Raw genomic sequence first — 17,093 nt, 5'->3', positions numbered from 1 at the left:
TGCTGCACGGTTCCCTGCCGAGGGCAGCGCGGTGCCCGGGGCCGCTGGCGCTGGGGCCGGAGCCCCGCGGGCAGCGGGGCCGGGCCCGGGGCCCGGGAGGGTTCATGCGCAATGGGGCCAATGGGACGGGGAAGCGCGATTTCACCGAGCCTTCTTCCTTCCTTTTCGTTAGACACAAACGTGCCCGCCAGAGGAAGGCACACGCATCTGCTGCTGCGTTCCGGCAGGGCGAGGCGGGCTGTGCGGGCCTCCCGGAGCTCACATGTGCCTCGGCTGAGGGAGCCCCGCGCTCTCCAGGTGCGTGCTCCGGGCGCTGCGGGCTGGAGCTGCTGGAACCCGGGGAGGGAGCTGGAGCAGCACCGACCCCGGAACGGAACAGGATGCGTGTCTGCTCGAGATAAAATCCTGTCATTTGTTGCAGGGGGGTTGTGCTGCTTTGGAGGGGGGTTTTTATACGGAAAAAATAAGTAATAGCTTAGTACAAGAGCTTGCGATGAGTTTTAGCTGTGAAAATGAAACTGCATGAAATGCAGTTAGTGTTCAAGGTACATATATTGAAGGCAGGAGACTTGTATGTCATAACATCCACTCCTGCATTCTTCTATTTACAAGTGTGTTATGTATCCTGGTAAAAAAAATTGTGTGTGTGCGTGTATATATGTATGCATGTATGTGTACGTGTACGTATACGTGTACATGTACGTGTATATGTATATGTATATATGTGTCTATGTATATATATGTGTTTGTGTATATATCTATACACTCATATAAATATTTATGAATATAAAACGATGCACATACAAAGATTTTTTTTCAATGTAAGTACAATTTTTTATTATAAAGTTATCCCAACTTACAACCAAGAAAAAGGTTGTCATTTAAATCTGTTTGGTCATTTTCAGATTCCTCATTTTATCTGCTATATATGCTCTTGGGATAAACTGTTGTGATTTTCAAAATACTAAGCAGTTAAAAAATAAGTGGCTATTCTTCATGTTCGAAGAGCAGATCGTAAGGAGGACTGAAGAACAGTGAGAACTTTAACTCCAAGAATAAGGGCTTCCATCATGCTTTCATTAAGAAGGATGACAACATCTGTATACTTGCTTGTGCAAGCCAGAAAAAGGAAATGTTTCTGTCAGAGGAAAGTGGTTTGCACTTCCGTTATTTCCAGTGGGGAAAGTAATTTCTTTTCTTTTTATAACCTTGCAGCTTGCCAGGAATCGATAAGTCTGCTGAAGGAGTTTCCTCACCTCTGTATCCAGCATTGCATAACTGTGTGGTAGACAAGTGGAGGCAAAATGATGTGTAGCAACAACCCTCCCAAACCATCCCATTGCTTAATAACCACTGCTTGGGCATTCTTTTAGCAGGGTTTCTTGTAAAACTGTATTTTTCTGTTATTTGGTTTTCACTCGTTGGCTGAACTGTGAGCAACATTTCACTCATGCTAAGGGAACACAGCACCTTGGCAAAGTTGTTAGGATGTTTTTGGAACTTTTTCAACTGTTTGTATAACACAGTGGTGTAACAGGTAGATTTTGATCATTTGTAAAAAAAAATCCTTAGATGTGGAGATATTTAAGGAGCAGAATGGCCAACCTGGTCTATGGAACAGGTCTATGAAGTAGGAATATATTGTGGTAAAAGTTTTGTCAGTGCATGATAAAATAGTGGTCCTAGCAGATTTAATTTGGCACAGTATATGTAGGGTAAATGAACAAGTAAAAGGAGAATACTTCTGCACAATAATTAGAAAATTCAGATCTCCTTCCACCAAGCCATTTTCAAAGTCAGTTGTTTTGTTTTCACAGTACAGAGATAAGTCTCTGGAGGGAGTCTAAAACTTAAATATGATGAAAACTTTATACTGTTTTAAGTATTACCCTATTTTGTCCTACAGGTTGTGATTAAGAACCGACAATAAGTCTTTGAGTCTTGAGAACAGTGAATTTTAGCAGTGTAAAAGAACCAGACTGCTGGTTATACTAATTATCTCAAAGATTTTTAGTTCATCTGAGTTCATACTTGCAAACTTGAGGGCCAAATACAAGGAGGAAGAAATCTGCCCAAATTGAAGTTCATGACAAAATTCTCATAGGTAAGAACTGAGTTCCCCTAATCTTATTCAACATAACTTCTTATGGTTTTCTTGATTTTAAGCTGCCATAAAAACATCCAAACACTTTCAGTGGTAGCAGTTATAGGGATGGTTCTGCACTATGTAGATATTTCTATTTATTACTTTAGTTTTTATAAAATTACACTGATTCAAGTTCATAGAGAACGAGGAATAATACAAAAAATTACTGAACTGGATCCCCTAAAGGTGTGGTACTAAGAATATGTTGTGGTGTTTGTAATCTTTCAGTAATAGCAAGCAATGGACCAAGATTCACTCTGCACAGGAGAAAGGGAACTGTTGGAAGCTGTAAGCAGAATTTCTACATCTTCTACCACAAGTCCATCTGATGAAGAAGAAAATCATCCCAAAGCTGAAATTTCATGTCAAGTGAGAAAAGAAAATCCAGGAAAAGATGACACACAAGGTGGATGCTATCCTTTAATTTTATTTTTCATCTGTTTATGCCATTAATCTTTTGTATAAAAACTTTGTTTATTTATTGCAGCAGTGGTTCAAAATTGTACTGCCATACTCCACTGAAAATAAGCCTTGATTGTACTTGTATTAATAATGTAGCAATAGTGAAACCGATGCTCATCCTGGTGTGTATATACACTCACAAAGGTTTCCTTTCAAATGCCTCATGCATAAAATGTATCACAGATTTAATTTACACTCCAGGAATGAAAGCAGTGATCATCAGATGGCCAATCCTGGGAGGGCACTTTCTGTGCATCTCCAAATCTGAACTTCTTGGCAATGTCAGCAAGGACACCAAACTGAAGCTAATCTCAAGCAGGCAGCTCTCACATGCCTTTAAAGAGGCATGCCTAAGATTGCTGTCATCTGTTATTAAGTAAAATGTTATGTATAACCCAAAATATATATAATCTCATCAAGATTTTAAGTCTGGAAGGATGTCATAAAAACCACCTCTCCTAGGAAATAGATGCTTTGTGGGGATTGAGCCAAACCCCCAAGGCCTTGATAATTGAAACTGTATGGTCAAATGATTAAGAACATGTAAAAGTGGGGCCACTGAAAGAGCACTGTGGTGCCTTTACAAGTCTATTTCTGCATCAAGCTGTTCTCTTACCCTTCAATTGTGCCCCTTCACCTCCATTGGCACAATGTTAGATACACTGCAGCCTGACTTCAGCTGACTGCTTTGACAAAGATATCCTTGACTAGAAACTGGGCCCAGTGTGCCCACTGAGATACAAACATTCCATTTCTTTTATCCACTTTGCTAGCCTATATGCCACATGATGAAATCTATTGTCAGTAGATTGCAAAGACAGAGCAATTGCCTTTTTGAAATGCTACATGAAATTCTCCTGCAAGCAAACTCTCCAACCAGCTGTCCCATATTTTTTACATATACACATATGTGTATATATATATATGTGTGTGTGTGTGTGTGTGTGTATGATCATGGGAAGAGAGAAAGAAAAAAAGAAGGAGGTATATAAAATATTTGTAGCTGAGCTGTTATCCAACTTTGAGGTTAGGATATTCATGTTTTCTCAGCTTTCTCCTATTACTGCACAAACCCCATATTTGAGTAGGGTCAGTTTTTGAATAAATGTCTGAATTTGCAGCTGCACTGTATTATCTCATCCATTTAGCAACAAAGAAGCCTGGAGAAATGTCTGACTCAAAAGACTCAGTCAGTGTTTCTTAAGGCTGCTTCTGGGATGATGAAGTAAATCTCCTGCTTAGATTGTGCCCGAGGTTACAACCTTGACATACAGTATTTTGTGGCAGTATGTTCTGTACAATTTTGTATTCTGCAGGTGATATGTTTTCTTTCATTATTTCAGACCCTAATAGCTTTCCTCAAAGCATGTGCTCCTGTCTATCAGCAGTGAAATCACTTCTTTTATCAGTCCTTAGGTCTTGCTGTTACAGCAACAGAAAATCCAGGGTGTTCTTTCACAACAAGTACATAACAATTTCTTTTCCAAATGCAAAGAATATAATCTGAAATAGTAAATCTATTGGTTTTAGATTCCAGTGCAACCCTAAGTCCCAACTCTTCGATGACCACTAAGGAGCTTCAGGAATATTGGAGGAATGAAAAACTCCAGTGCAAACAAATCAAACTCCTTTTTGAAATCCCATCAACCAGAATTGTAGAGCAGAACTTATCTAAATATGTGGTAAGCTAACAAATGAACATGTAAGAAGATCATTAATTTTTATTCACTCTACAGGAGTCTGCACAGCACACAGCAGGTCTCACTACATGAAAGTCTCAGCAAGGGCCAAGTTTTGCAAGCCATGATCACACTGAGTAGAATCTGCTGCAGTGGAAATTGTTATCAAATAAATGAGTATCTTGAGTATCTTTAAAACACAGAGTTTTGCCAACATTAAGGAAATTCACACAAATGTAAAAATATCTGTGTATTTACACTTCCACTGAGCTAGCCAGCTGTAGCAGCTGCAGAGCATTTGTGTAACTTCCACATCAGAGGTTTCTCTTAGCACAAGTGCAGAATTCTTTGATGTTGACAAAGTCTAAGACATCCTCCTGCTAGATCGCTTGGGATTGTTCCCCTTCCCTACTTGGAGCTCCCTTAGGTGGCATATTTCTGTCATATTTTTAAGATGAAACATGAGTATGAGGAGTGGAAACAACCAAGTAGGTTGGATTTTTCTATCTTTTTTCACAGTACTGACACTTAATTTTTATTTCTGGTTCTGCTCCTGGCCTTCAGGACTGATCTAGAACAGTGCCTTTTAGTACTCCTGTGAAATTCAGATAGAGATGGTTTCCTTGTTTGCTACAGTCTGTGAGATCTGTAGATGAAAAATGCCAAGAATCAGCATTGCTGATACTGGGTGATCCAGTTTGGTAGAATTTGAAGCAGGTAAATATTTTGGAGACTATCCTAAGATCTTGTTGCGTGCTGGACACACCCACTAGTTGCTGCTTTTCTTGCATACACTCCTGAATATTCAGCTTCTGAATAGCTAAAAATTGGGTTTGTGTAACTGCATGAGAGCAAGAGTATCATTCAGCATATGTGCAATTAAACTTAGTCATAAGTCACAAGCCTAGGCAAAAAGATTTACATTACAACAAAATTGAGCCAATTAGAGTGACAGTCTAATTAAGTGCTACTTATTTTTTCATGCACAATCCATAAATAAAAAAAGCAAGTACTTGTAAATTATTCACTTAGCTGCCCTTGATAAAATGATAGCTTAAAAATCCTGCTCTTATGATTGTTTTAGAATGCATCAGGCATATATACACTTTTCAGCAGGGAGCAGGACAAAGTATGGGAAAATGTCACAGTGCTTACAAATGAAAAGAGATCAGAGAAGTCAGCTCAAATTTAGAAACCTTTCAAGAAGTGCCTGTAAAGATCATTTATGAAGATTAAAAGAGAGAATTTCTCTTTAAGGAAAAACAAGGAAGAAAACCAGACAGGCATAGTGCGAGTACTGGTTTGCAGCCTTCAATAGCACCAAAGAAAATAACTGGCATGAGCAAAACCCCTCCAGCTCCTGTGTAAATCAGTGGGAACAGGCTGAATCTGAACGTGAACATGGTCATCATCCAAGAGGCCACCAGTCTGTGTCCTTAGCTGGTGGCTGGTGACACAGCTAATCTGGCCCCCAAGGAGCTACCATGGTTTACACACCTTAGGGATTGGCCCTTCCTCAATATCACTGAGCCTGGATCAGAACCAGAAGAGATTATTTGGACAACACAGCGCAGAATTTTGGTTTGCAGCTATTTGCCTAATGCCACACTTTTTATGGTTTTTTTGGGGCTAATGAAGAGCTGAGGAAGATGTGCTCTAGAGTCCTGTCAGTGTGGGGCAGCACTGCTGGTAGCTGCAAGTGAAGGGCTTTGAATGGCAGTGTGTTGTAGAAATGTCACCTTTTTTGTCTTATTTAAATGTAAAGTAAGTTTGAATACAGGGCAATGATTTGGAGGGGAGAAAAGGATTTGGAATTGCTCCATCTTATTTTTGCACGCACCAGATATATTGCCAAATACTCCCTCTTCTTTCACAGCATTACTAACACCCCAAATCCCTAGGAATGTCTTATACAAAGAGCATTTCTGAATATTGTGACTGATGTAAAATAGATTACATTTAATATTAAGTCTGGGAAATCCATTCAGTTCACTGAAAATGATTGATTGCAGCAGCCATGGCTGTTATAAACAAAGTACAGCCACAGAAATGCTTTGTAAGTGTTATGTGCTTCAGCCTGCTGCTAGTTTGCTTTCCCAGCACCTTGCAGGATGGGATATGTTAGTGCCCTGTTTATGTACAACTTGTTTACGTGCTAAGCCTGTCTGGTGACAGAAGTACAGAACAGCAGGAGGTGGGAATTTTGAGTTTGATGGCTGCAAATCTTTGAGGTCTATGCTGAGCATGCACCATAATCCCAGACAGTAACTTTTTCAGCAGCACTGCCACAGGAGTACACGAGATTTCACATAGAAAACGGGTGCAGGAGTGTTTCAGCTGGAGGACTGAACAAGCACAGAATCTTTTCATAATAGCATTACACAAAATGTGACTGCACTGAAGCTGGAATGGTCCCTTCTCATGCTTATATTTTCTCTTTGATTGTGTTTAGATGTATAAAATCATCATTTTGCAAACAGGGAGTTTTGACAGCAACAAGTCTGTAATTGAACGGCGTTATTCAGATTTTGAGAAACTGCACAGGAATTTGCTGGAGGAATTTAGCGAAGAAATGGAAGACGTAACCTTTCCCAAAAAAACCCTAACAGGGAACTTCACAGAAGAAATAATCAATGAAAGAAAATTAGCCTTCAAGGACTACCTGAGACTCTTATATTCTATGAAATACATCAGAAGATCAAAAAAATTTATTGACTTTTTAACAAGGCCGGAGCTTCAGGAAGCATACGGTTGCCTGCGGGGTGGCCAGTACACCAAAGCTTTGGAAATCCTTTTAGAAGTCATTGGGCTGCAGGAAAGGCTGACGAGAGGGAACCCTGTTGCAGTTGTCCCTACTCTCTGTGCCATCGTGGTGTGCCACAAGGACCTGGAAAACCCAGCAAGTGCCTTTGAGTACGGAGAAAAAGCTCTGTCACGCCTCCGTGTGCACACCAGCCACAGGTATTACATTCCACTGCTGGACACAATGATCACCCTGGCATATGAACTTGGCAAGGATTTTCTGTCTTTGCAAGAGAAACTGGAAGAATGGAAGACAAAGAAAGATCCCATACGGGTTTTTACCCTGAAAGAACTTGCAGTTCGGGAGTACGTACGGTGAGCACAAGAAAAACTTAATGAAAGAGCAAACTCTTGAAAAAGAGTGAGAACTGGAAATTACCTGTTTGGCTTGCATAACATTGTATTAATGGGAAAAAATTAAATCAAATATCTTTTATGTTCAAAGGGACATTAACATCTATGTTGGAATATATTACATCTACTGTACAGATATGAGGAGTACCTGAGGAGCACCTTAAGGTTTTTTGAAGGAAATTTGCTAGAAAACAATCTTTTATGATTTGGTTGTTTTGAACATAGATTATTTTGTTTGAAAAGTCAGAATAAGAAAATACAATTAATAAAGCACTTGAAAATCTATAGAATCAGAAGCGTTAATCTTTCATGTGGAAACGACTTCCTTTTCAGGAAGACAAATATCTTCTCAGCAGATGCAATCTAAAGGGTGCAGCTTCTGGCACTGAATGTAATTTTTCACTGCTCCAGCTGGGGACCCATCAAATGGCACTTTGCCATTTCTGAGCATGATGGGTTTGGTCCTGTTCCCACTGAATTCAGCTGCTGTGGGCAGGAGGAAGGGGAAGGTTTACAATCAGCTTTGGTGAGAGCAAAAAATACAGGTGATGATCATTCCATCACAGATGAGGGAATACACTTCATTTTCCTTTTGTAGCTAACATTGTTTTATGACTTTCTGCATTGAAAGCACATTCTTGTTTGCCTCAGTAGTTTCCCTCAGCTCTAAGGTCTCTCCCATACATTTATTTTAACAATCTGGTAAATTAATTCTCATCAATATTGTACTTTGGCATGTCATTATCTGGCATGGGTCATTATTCTCTGCTGAGCATAGTCCACTGAGTATTTTCAACCCTGTACTCCTGTTACAGATACTACCTGCACCACAATGGCATTGTCTATAAATTAGGAATAACTGTATTAATTTACCTCCCCAAGTCTTAAAAGATTCAGCTAATTGGAAGTGCACTGAAGCTGAAAAACTTTGTTGTGCATTGTTACAAGAAGAATGTCTTGAAAAAAATACAGAATAATAGGACTGTCTAGGGTGAAAAGTTAATATTTTAAGTAGCTATTAACAGCTAAGCATTAAACACAAAATACATGGATTATTTGTTATTTGACAATTATTATTTTTTCTAGTTATACCAGAAGTAATAGAATTAAGAGTAATTAATTAAGAGACTTAAGGGCTAATCTTCCCACAACATAGCATTTTGCAGGACAGTTAAAACGGATCAAAGGTAACACCTTCTTAGGGGCTGTGTGAATCAGTAACAAGGCAGTGAAGAAAAAAGCATGCCTGGGGTCTGCATCACACTCAGGCAGTTTCAAGTTCAAGCTGAAGGGAAGCATGGCCTTCACACTGCTCTAACTCCACAGCAGATTGTGATGGAAAAACAAAAGAACAGGAAAAAGTTATTTCCTCCCTTTTGCCCCCTTGTGTGCAGCATCCCAGGCACAGTTCTCTGGGATTCTCCTCGGTTTCTATGGGGTGGTCCATGAATAGCTGCACCCACAGACCCTCACCTTACAGCTGACCACAGGATTAGAAGGTCCATAAGTACTTGAAGTCTAGCAAGGACAATTACCAGGAAAGCAGCACATCTGTGAGATGTAAGATTTATTAATCTCCCCAGAGATTACATTGAAAATCCTTGGAAAGAAAAATCTTGGATAGTTATGGCAACAAACGGGGATCCACTGAGCCTGGATTTCACCTGGAGCTCTGCCACAGACTTGGTCTGAACTTAGCACAAATAACTTAATCTCTGTGTCCCTATTTCCTCACACAGTACTTCCCTATAAAGTTTCCTCATTCAGGTTTTGAGTACTCGGAGGAGAGCTGTGAAACTTGACCAAATAAGTTAAGTCCAGCATTTAACTTGGAAATGTGCATTAGGATAGCAACAACTTTGATTTATACAAGCTTTTTTTAATATTCAAGGAATTCTTGAGGCAGAGGAGAATTTAAGAGGCATTGAGTTGCCAAACTTATGTGCTTATTGAGGATTACAGTTTCTATACCTGTGCAGTCTTATTTCAGAATCAGGTGTTATTTCATTATAAACTAAAGAAGTTACAAAATTTTCTCTATATCACATGCTACTGTAGTGAGACCAAGCTGGCTGATCAGCCCCAGACAATCCACCAAGTCTGATTTCTCAGCTGTAAAATCTCAGAGAGTGGTTGGACCTGCTGAAGAATTCTGCTACGTTTTACACACATTGCAAGAGTCAACTTCTACATATTCTTTTTTATTTGATTTTTACAGCAAAGTGTTTTATATGTTATTAAACTAAAAGGTAATGGCACTCTTGCTCCCATACTGTCTTCCACTGGTAAGGACAGCCTGCAAGGACCAGGTTCCCTCTGCCTGTAGGTGACTTTACCTTCCACAGTCAGCAATGTGTGGGCAGGCAGGACAGATTTCCTGCAGGCAGTCAGACAAGATTTGCATCTTTCCCATTACCCTTGCAGCAATAGAGCAATGTTGCTGTGTTGTCCTGGATTTTCCATAAGACATAAAACAATGGAATGGGTGCTCTACACCAGCCACCTTGTCTTAGCTTTCCTCTGAATAATGTTTTGAGAATGACTCAAAACACAAACAGCTGCCATTTTCATGCACATCCACCTGTCTTGCTTACCTGTTGTCCTCCCTTAACTCTTGTTGAGAAGCCTCTGGAGAAAGAAAGGATGAAAGCTTGTGCAGTCTCCAAGGGGTTCATGTGCTGTTCCCAGAGCACACATCTCACCCCTCCAGGCACCAGGCCAGCAAAAAATGATTGTGTCAGTGAGACTACTTTGGAGGAAGGAGACTTTGTCACTGCCACATATGCAAGAGCATAACCTAAATTAACTGAGCAGGTGGTTCCTGCTTCCCCACAGCATTTTATTTCCTCTCTTGACTGATGTACAATATTTGAGTGATAAAAGCATGTTTTATAAATAAATCCATTTCATCTTTTTCCTGTCTTCCCAAACAATGCATCCTTTTTGCAAAATATTTCTTCAGTTTAATGAAATAGATGGAAACAAGCATTTGTCCTGTTTGCATCCTTAACTTCCATCAGCCATTCTCCATACCCAGAAGGGGGCAGGAGTCAGTCTCCAGCTGAAGGTCTTGAGACCCAGGCTCTGCTCTTGGCAGTGTCACAAGCCCACTGAGTGACTTTGATCAACTAATCAAATCTCAGATTTCTTTTGACTACCAATATTGCTTTGGCCTCTTCTATAAAGCTATATTTTACTTATATTTTAGCAGTACATTCCAACGTATCATTTCCCCCACTTTACAGCTGGGGGAATTGTGGTACAAGTAAGAGAAGTGATTTTTCCCAAAGTCTAATGTAGTGGTCTGGAGACCACACTGGCTGCCTGAAGAAATACTGAAGCACAGCTGGCATCCCAGCTTTGCAAAAAGAGACACGTCACAGTTGTGTGTTCTTAAGTACATCTTGCATGAGCAGCCCCAGCACAGCTTCACTTGTGCCTGGTGTCATCCACCTGAGAAAACTGCCTGACACCAGCGCAAGAGAGAACACTTCTGACTAATTAATATATTTGGAGAACTAATGAGTGGTTGAATAGCACAAATATTTTAACCGCTACTTTACAAAAATAAAAAAGCAAAAGTCTTGCCTAAGAGATTTTCAAAATATATAAAAAACCTTCAGACTTCATTTCAGTATCATTTCCACAAGAAGGAACCTTCATTTCAACCTTCAGTATCATTTTCCACAAGAAGGAACAGAAAAATATTTTCAAATACATTTTTTCCAGTATTAAGTATTTCTTAGAACTTTGGAATTTCTTTCCAGTACTCTTGTAGTCTAAACAAGAAGAATCACACAACCACTACAGAGTACTGTACATATCAGCAAACTGTTATTATCCACTTTTCAACAACAGCACATCAGAGCTCTGCAGCATGGTCTTTTCCAATTGCTATTGACATCTCTGAAGTATGCCTACAACAGATAACAATCCAAGTATAAATTCACATTTAACTTTTTCCCAGGAAAAAAGGTAAAATAAAAAATGCTGTCTGCCTAGCATGTCTAACATACCACAGGCTGCATACAAGTGAGAAGAAAATTTAAATAAAATCTGGGCAGATCATCTCCAAGAGTCCATGGAGAGTTGCATTATGATCTATTGAGCTTTGCCCCATTTCCATATCAATTATGATATCATTTGGGGCATTAGGCAGATAATACTGTTTACACAACTTTCTAAAATAACTAAAGAAGCCCATGAGGATGCCTAGTTACTTATGAAACATATGCAGACAAGATGCTCTCTGTGCAATGCAGCATCTTGTTTACAGGGAATCCTGTGATCTTTATCACACACTTGTTATTAACTCCTGTTATCTGCTGCATCACTGGAGGATAATATTTGCTTTCCTGAATCTTAATAAGGCTAAATACATTTATTGAATTCAACAGATTTGTACAATCAGCATGGGAGTCGAGTTCAGGACACAAGATGAAATCTAGGTTTTGTGGCTGAGACAGCAGCTGAGCAAATCAAATCAAGAATGTTTATTTTTTTATTAGATCAAAGGCAGGAGCAAGATGTGTTGAAAAACTAAACACAGTTGTAATGGTGTAAAATACTGAATGTCAATTCCCATCTGGATGAGGTGAGAACCCCAAAGAACCAACCTATTTACATTGAGATCACATTACAACATATGTTCATCACACTTTGGGAAAATGTATTTACAGATACACAGGACAAATTTTCATGTCAGACTAGTAAGAGCTGAGAGTAGCTACACTGAAATAAATTAAGTTACAATGTAGTTGAGAGCAGAAGAAGTCCTATTGTCTGTATAAACTGTGCACCATCTCTGTACTCAGTGCATGTGTGGATGGACAGATTGTTGATGAGGGGAAAGAGCAAGCGAATTTGAATGTTTTGATGCTTAATAAATGTTTGTCAAGTGTTTAAGAAATTTGGATCAAAGTTACTTTTACAAGCACCACACAGTTTTATATACCTATATATATAAAGAGAGAGAGAGAAAAAGTGTCAGTTTTAAACATATAACCTTCTTTTACTAGAAAAAGGAATAAAAATGTAAGTCTGTGATTCAGAAAAATGCTGTAGAGAAATAAACTGGATGAACATTCACATACTCTCTAAATTAGTGTAATTTAAATATTTTTCGTTCCAGACGATGCGAGACTCTGTGATAAGCGATGGGAAATGTTGAAGAATTTTACTGAAAATGCGGGATTAAAATCCCACTCTTTTTCCTGGGTGGCAGCAATTCCCGGGGCTCGGCAGGGGCTGCAGTGCCACTAGGTGGAGCCGCAGCATCTTCAGCAGCTCAGGACCCTGCCAGCTCAAGGGAATGGAACAGAACTTGTTTTAATGACTTGAATTTTATTAAAAAAAAAAAAAAAAAAAAAAAAAAAAAAAAAAAAAAAAAAAGTCTACTCTAAAGTCTAACATTTAAATTTTAATATGATTAAAATTAAACTAAATATATATGCCTGAGCTGCATTGTGGGTTCAGAGTGTAGTGCCTTGCTTCCCAGCTGTCCTTCAGGACAATTTACCACAGCCCTTTATCAGGCAGCCCTAGGAGCCAGCTGGAAAGCTGAAAGGGAAAATGTTCTTGCAGGCTTTTAGACCTGGTGAGTTCAAAGCCAGAATCACTGCAGCGTCTCAGTTCCTACAGTACCTTTTCCTTCTGATCAAAAGGAACCAAGTAAAACTCACAACTCTTAAAAGAACTATCAAATAATGGGGGGAGGGAAGTAAAAATAAATGGGCCCATAATGCCTTCTGAATAGTGCTGGGGAAAGTTCAATGACTCCATTTCAAAAAGCTGCACTCCCAAGTATGAAAATGAGATCTGATTCTGAGTCCAACTACCATAAAATACATCTGTTAATTTATGCACATAAATACACAGCAAACAATATCCCTAGGCATGTTTTGATGTTGAGCCTTGTCCCCTGGTTGATGACACAGAAGGGCAGAAGTGATGATCAGACCTGGACCGTAGTGCCCACTCATCTCCTTTACAGTGCTTTAAGCAGGAAAACACAGAAATGTTTTGGGGAGCAGCCCCTGAGAAGCACAGAAGGTCCAGCAGTTCCTTGAGTTGGGGAATGATTTTTATCAAGTTGCTGGGATGGCCTGGATTTGGAGACTGGCTTCTCCCCCTCTGACTGCCAGCTGCAGACCAGAGTTTGAAAGCAGCCTCCCCCTACATCAAGATATTTTTTTTACAAAAGGTGTCTGCAGAATCTGCTAGCTTTTAGAAACAGCATGAGGGAACTGGGCAGTCCAGAGGCAGTAAAAAGCAGGAAGACTTTGCCAAAGTCTTTGAAAGAATAGTCTCAGGAGGTGAAATCTTTGAAGGGGTGTCTGCCTCCTTCCTATTCAAGTTTCTTCCAGAAATCATGGAAGGGAAGGAAAAGAAAAAAAGAAAAAAAAAAAGAGAGAGAAAAGATACAGTGCTTTTATAGTGCTTCATATGTTCAGAACATTTTATAAATACTGGGTGAGATTAATCCAGGCTTTAAATCTGCATAAACCTTGGCAGAGGGCTCTGGTGCCATGAGATTATAAAGTCTGCCATGAAACTAAATTGTGATGATCAGTAAAAGAGACTCAAAAAGGTGGAGCCAGGAAAAAAAAGTTTGTTATTAGTTAAACAAGAAGACAGAAAAAAAATCTAGGAAAAGAAACAAATGGTTGGTCAGTTGCATAAGGGTATAAGTTTTCATTCCTTTTGTCTCCTTTTGAGAACAAAAGCAGATCTTTATGGTAAAAACAGTACTCCAGAGAGACGGACAGGGAAAAATTATTTTGGTTTATGCATTTATACTTTTCTTATCCTAAGAAGATAGCAGTGAGATATTTGGTTATAAGTAAACATAAACAACAATATTAATTATATAGTCTTTACAAGCAAAAGTAAGCCAAATTAACTATTCCTTGATTATTATGCTCCATGTTCATCTGACTGGTCCATGTAGCAACTGTAAGAGGCTTGATTTGTCTGCATCAGAATGTACTTTACATGTACTTAGATTTGAAATGTATTTAAAATTATGATTTGTCCTGCTGTGCAGTAGCTTAATGAAAACTGACCTAATTTGCCATATAAATCTTCTGTATAGGAAAGGAATTCATTTTCCTTTTGGAAGGCAGAGCACTCTGAAACAACCTTTGTTTGCTGCTGCCACCCCAAGCCCCTTCAAAACCCAAGGTAAGAGGCAGAGCATGAAGGCAGGAGGATATTTTCTCTCATCTCAGCGTGTTTTCCCTGTGTTGGCCACTGATGCTCACAACAGGGAGGATGAGGGAGCAGTACCATGGCAAAAGCATCGAGTGGAAAGTTGAGACAAAGCACAGTCACACAGCTGACCACTGTCAGAGGAGCCATGTGCCACAGCTGGGCAGATCATGGGTCACTGCAGAGGTTCAGTCATTCACTGCATGTATTTATAGCTGCTATTTTGCATCTGTTTCACAACATCACTGTGGCTCCAGAGACTCCTCTGCTCCCTCCTCCCATCCCCTTCTCTCTGCCTGCAATTACATTTGGAGCAAAATAGATTTACTAGCTATGGAAAGGTCTCTAAGTCTAGAGCATTGCCCATCTCTCCCCTCACCATTACCTCATCTGAGAATTGATTCACTACAGCATAAAGACAGGACTGGCTGCAGCAGGAGAAGCTCCAGAGGTGCCCTTAACATCTGTCCTGTGCTGCTGGTCTGTCCCCAGGCCCAGATGGGATTTATTCTCTGAGCACTATAGTCTGAATGCATTCCCTCCCCACAGTTTTTCTCCTTGTTTTGGTAAACCTTAATTTCATAACAGCACACACAGCCTTAGAAACCCAAAAAGCTCGGCCTCTGAGCTTTTTTCAGACCTTCATGCTCCCTGCCTCTCCTGCCATCCTGCAGTACAGCTCAGCTGCAGTCTGGGCCACCAAGTGTTAGAAAGCACATCTCTGCAGAAAATGCAACTTGCTTAATCCACTAGCTATGCTTACAAAAGCTTATATCTCCTTGTACAGATGCATTTAAAAATCTGACTTTCCTTTACGTATTTTTTCATTCTCCTTTGTAACAAATACCAGATCTCAAATAGTGTCTTTCCTAACAGTGCAGCTTTAAAATGTCACTTCCTTTTCTTCACTGTCACTTAAGGCTTTCCTGCCTGTAGAAGATGACCCTGAAGCCTCTGCACTGCCACATCCACAGCTGCCATGATTTGAGGTTGCCACTGATGTCCTTTGTCTCACTGCTCAGAAAGCAGCAGGGACAAGCCTTGGAGGTGGAATTCCACCAGTCTTCAGGAATTCTTACCTTCAGGACAGGCAGAGTTGGCCAAACATGCAGGACCACTATTAGTGAACTACCTACCTTCAGCTCCCTTCGTGTCAGTCTGGACCACCAGCACCAATTTCAGGCACCATCTCTCTGCTATTTTGATATGTGTTCACAGCTTACAGTTCTCTTCCATGAAGACACAATAGTGATGATGAAATTACTGCCTTAAAGAGACATTCTACTTATTGAAAAGAGAAGGATCAAAGGAATTCTTGCAACAATAAAAGAGGCCATATGCTAGTTTGATTTTCATTAAGATCTCCAGGTCTAGGGAAAAGAAAAGTAACTCTTATCCTCCTTCCCCAGCATGTCACCCCGTCCCTCCTGACAGTTTCTGGCAACAATCTTCTTTTTTCAATCCTGAGAAACCAATTGAAGTTTCCTTTATCTCCAAGCCCCTTGCTCTGCAAAAACATTTGTATCATTTTGGATCCATGAGTCATGTCCCTCAAAGCCATTTGTTTATTTCTCCCACTGTCTTCCTTACAGAGACCCAGGCCATGGATCACAAAGGATTGTGTGGCTTTCCCCTTCCTTATCAGAAGCAGCAAAGGTTAGAACAATGTGTTCACAGAGGGAGATCTGATAGCCCACATATTGCTTCACCTGCCACCTCCAGGTCACTCGCAGCACTCCTGCAATTCCTTCAGGCCAGCAGAGTCAGTGCAGTGCAGATCACACCCCAAGACTGCTAGAAAGCAATACCTTGAATTTCCTCATCCTCTCACTCTGGCATAAGAGAGAGTTTGCTCCTCTGCCTGTTTTAACTTTGGACTGACTGCATAAAATTCTACATTGTCTTTACCAATTGGTGAGGAATTTTAGTTGTTGTTTTGGGTTTTTTGAAAAATTAATCCTTTTGGAATTTGTATGTAGTTCAGGGCTAATTTTAGCTTGCTCAGAAAGTGCTCTGGGATGCTTGCACAAAAGGTGCTATAGAAATGCACTGCATTACATTGCATCCAAATCCAAATCAACATAGTTAAAAATTAGCTATGGTAGTAAAAAATGCTGCAGGGACAAGGCTGGCACAGAGTCCATGCTGAAAAATTGCCTAAATAGTTGTGATGTCTGTATTTTTACAGGTTGAGAGATGGATTTTAAAGGGCAATTTGAATCAAAGCTCATGCTTTGAGGTATGAGCTGATCACCACATAGAAGTTGAGAAGGGATTTTTAATCAGTGGAAAACTGAGCTGCAGCCGTACAGAAAAACACCAGTGGATCTGGAGTACATAATGCTCATTAGCTGTGGGTAGGAAGCCAGAGTCACCTGTCTTTGTCCATGCCCTGTTGGTAATGATGTAAGGCACAAGACAAGGACATCGTGGTAGGTGAA

At 40.0% G+C, this 17,093-nt stretch overlaps 1 protein-coding gene across 2 annotated transcripts; it reads left to right on the top strand.

Annotated features, from left to right (window-relative positions):
• On the top strand, nt 1–7,711 carry SNX20 (sorting nexin 20). 2 transcript variants are annotated; one of them, XM_063410651.1, is made up of 5 exons: nt 1–297; nt 1,907–2,104; nt 2,375–2,552; nt 4,139–4,290; nt 6,740–7,711. In XM_063410651.1, exons 3-5 carry the CDS (start codon nt 2,387–2,389, stop codon nt 7,406–7,408), a joined length of 987 nt encoding a protein of 328 aa, XP_063266721.1. In that variant the 5' UTR covers nt 1–297; nt 1,907–2,104; nt 2,375–2,386; the 3' UTR covers nt 7,409–7,711. The 2 variants fall into 2 exon arrangements, with proteins under 2 accessions (XP_063266721.1, XP_063266722.1); XM_063410652.1 differs by lacking the exon at nt 1,907–2,104.
• Nucleotides 7,712–17,093: the final 9,382 nt, after the last annotated feature.

The sequence above is a fragment of the Prinia subflava genome, chromosome 13 (genome assembly GCF_021018805.1).
Source record: "Prinia subflava isolate CZ2003 ecotype Zambia chromosome 13, Cam_Psub_1.2, whole genome shotgun sequence".
In the NCBI taxonomy this organism is placed as follows: domain Eukaryota; kingdom Metazoa; phylum Chordata; class Aves; order Passeriformes; family Cisticolidae; genus Prinia; species Prinia subflava.
This window is presented reverse-complemented; position numbering and strand designations above follow the sequence as displayed.

Bases quoted from the DNA above. Each gene is read 5' to 3' on its own strand.
- SNX20 (XM_063410652.1), top strand. From the start codon at position 2,387: ATGGACCAAGATTCACTCTGCACAGGAGAAAGGGAACTGTTGGAAGCT. The intron at 2,553-4,138 runs GTGGATGCTATC...TATTGGTTTTAG, and splicing joins AGGAAAAGATGACACACAAG to ATTCCAGTGCAACCCTAAGT. The intron at 4,291-6,739 runs GTAAGCTAACAA...GATTGTGTTTAG, and splicing joins AGAACTTATCTAAATATGTG to ATGTATAAAATCATCATTTT.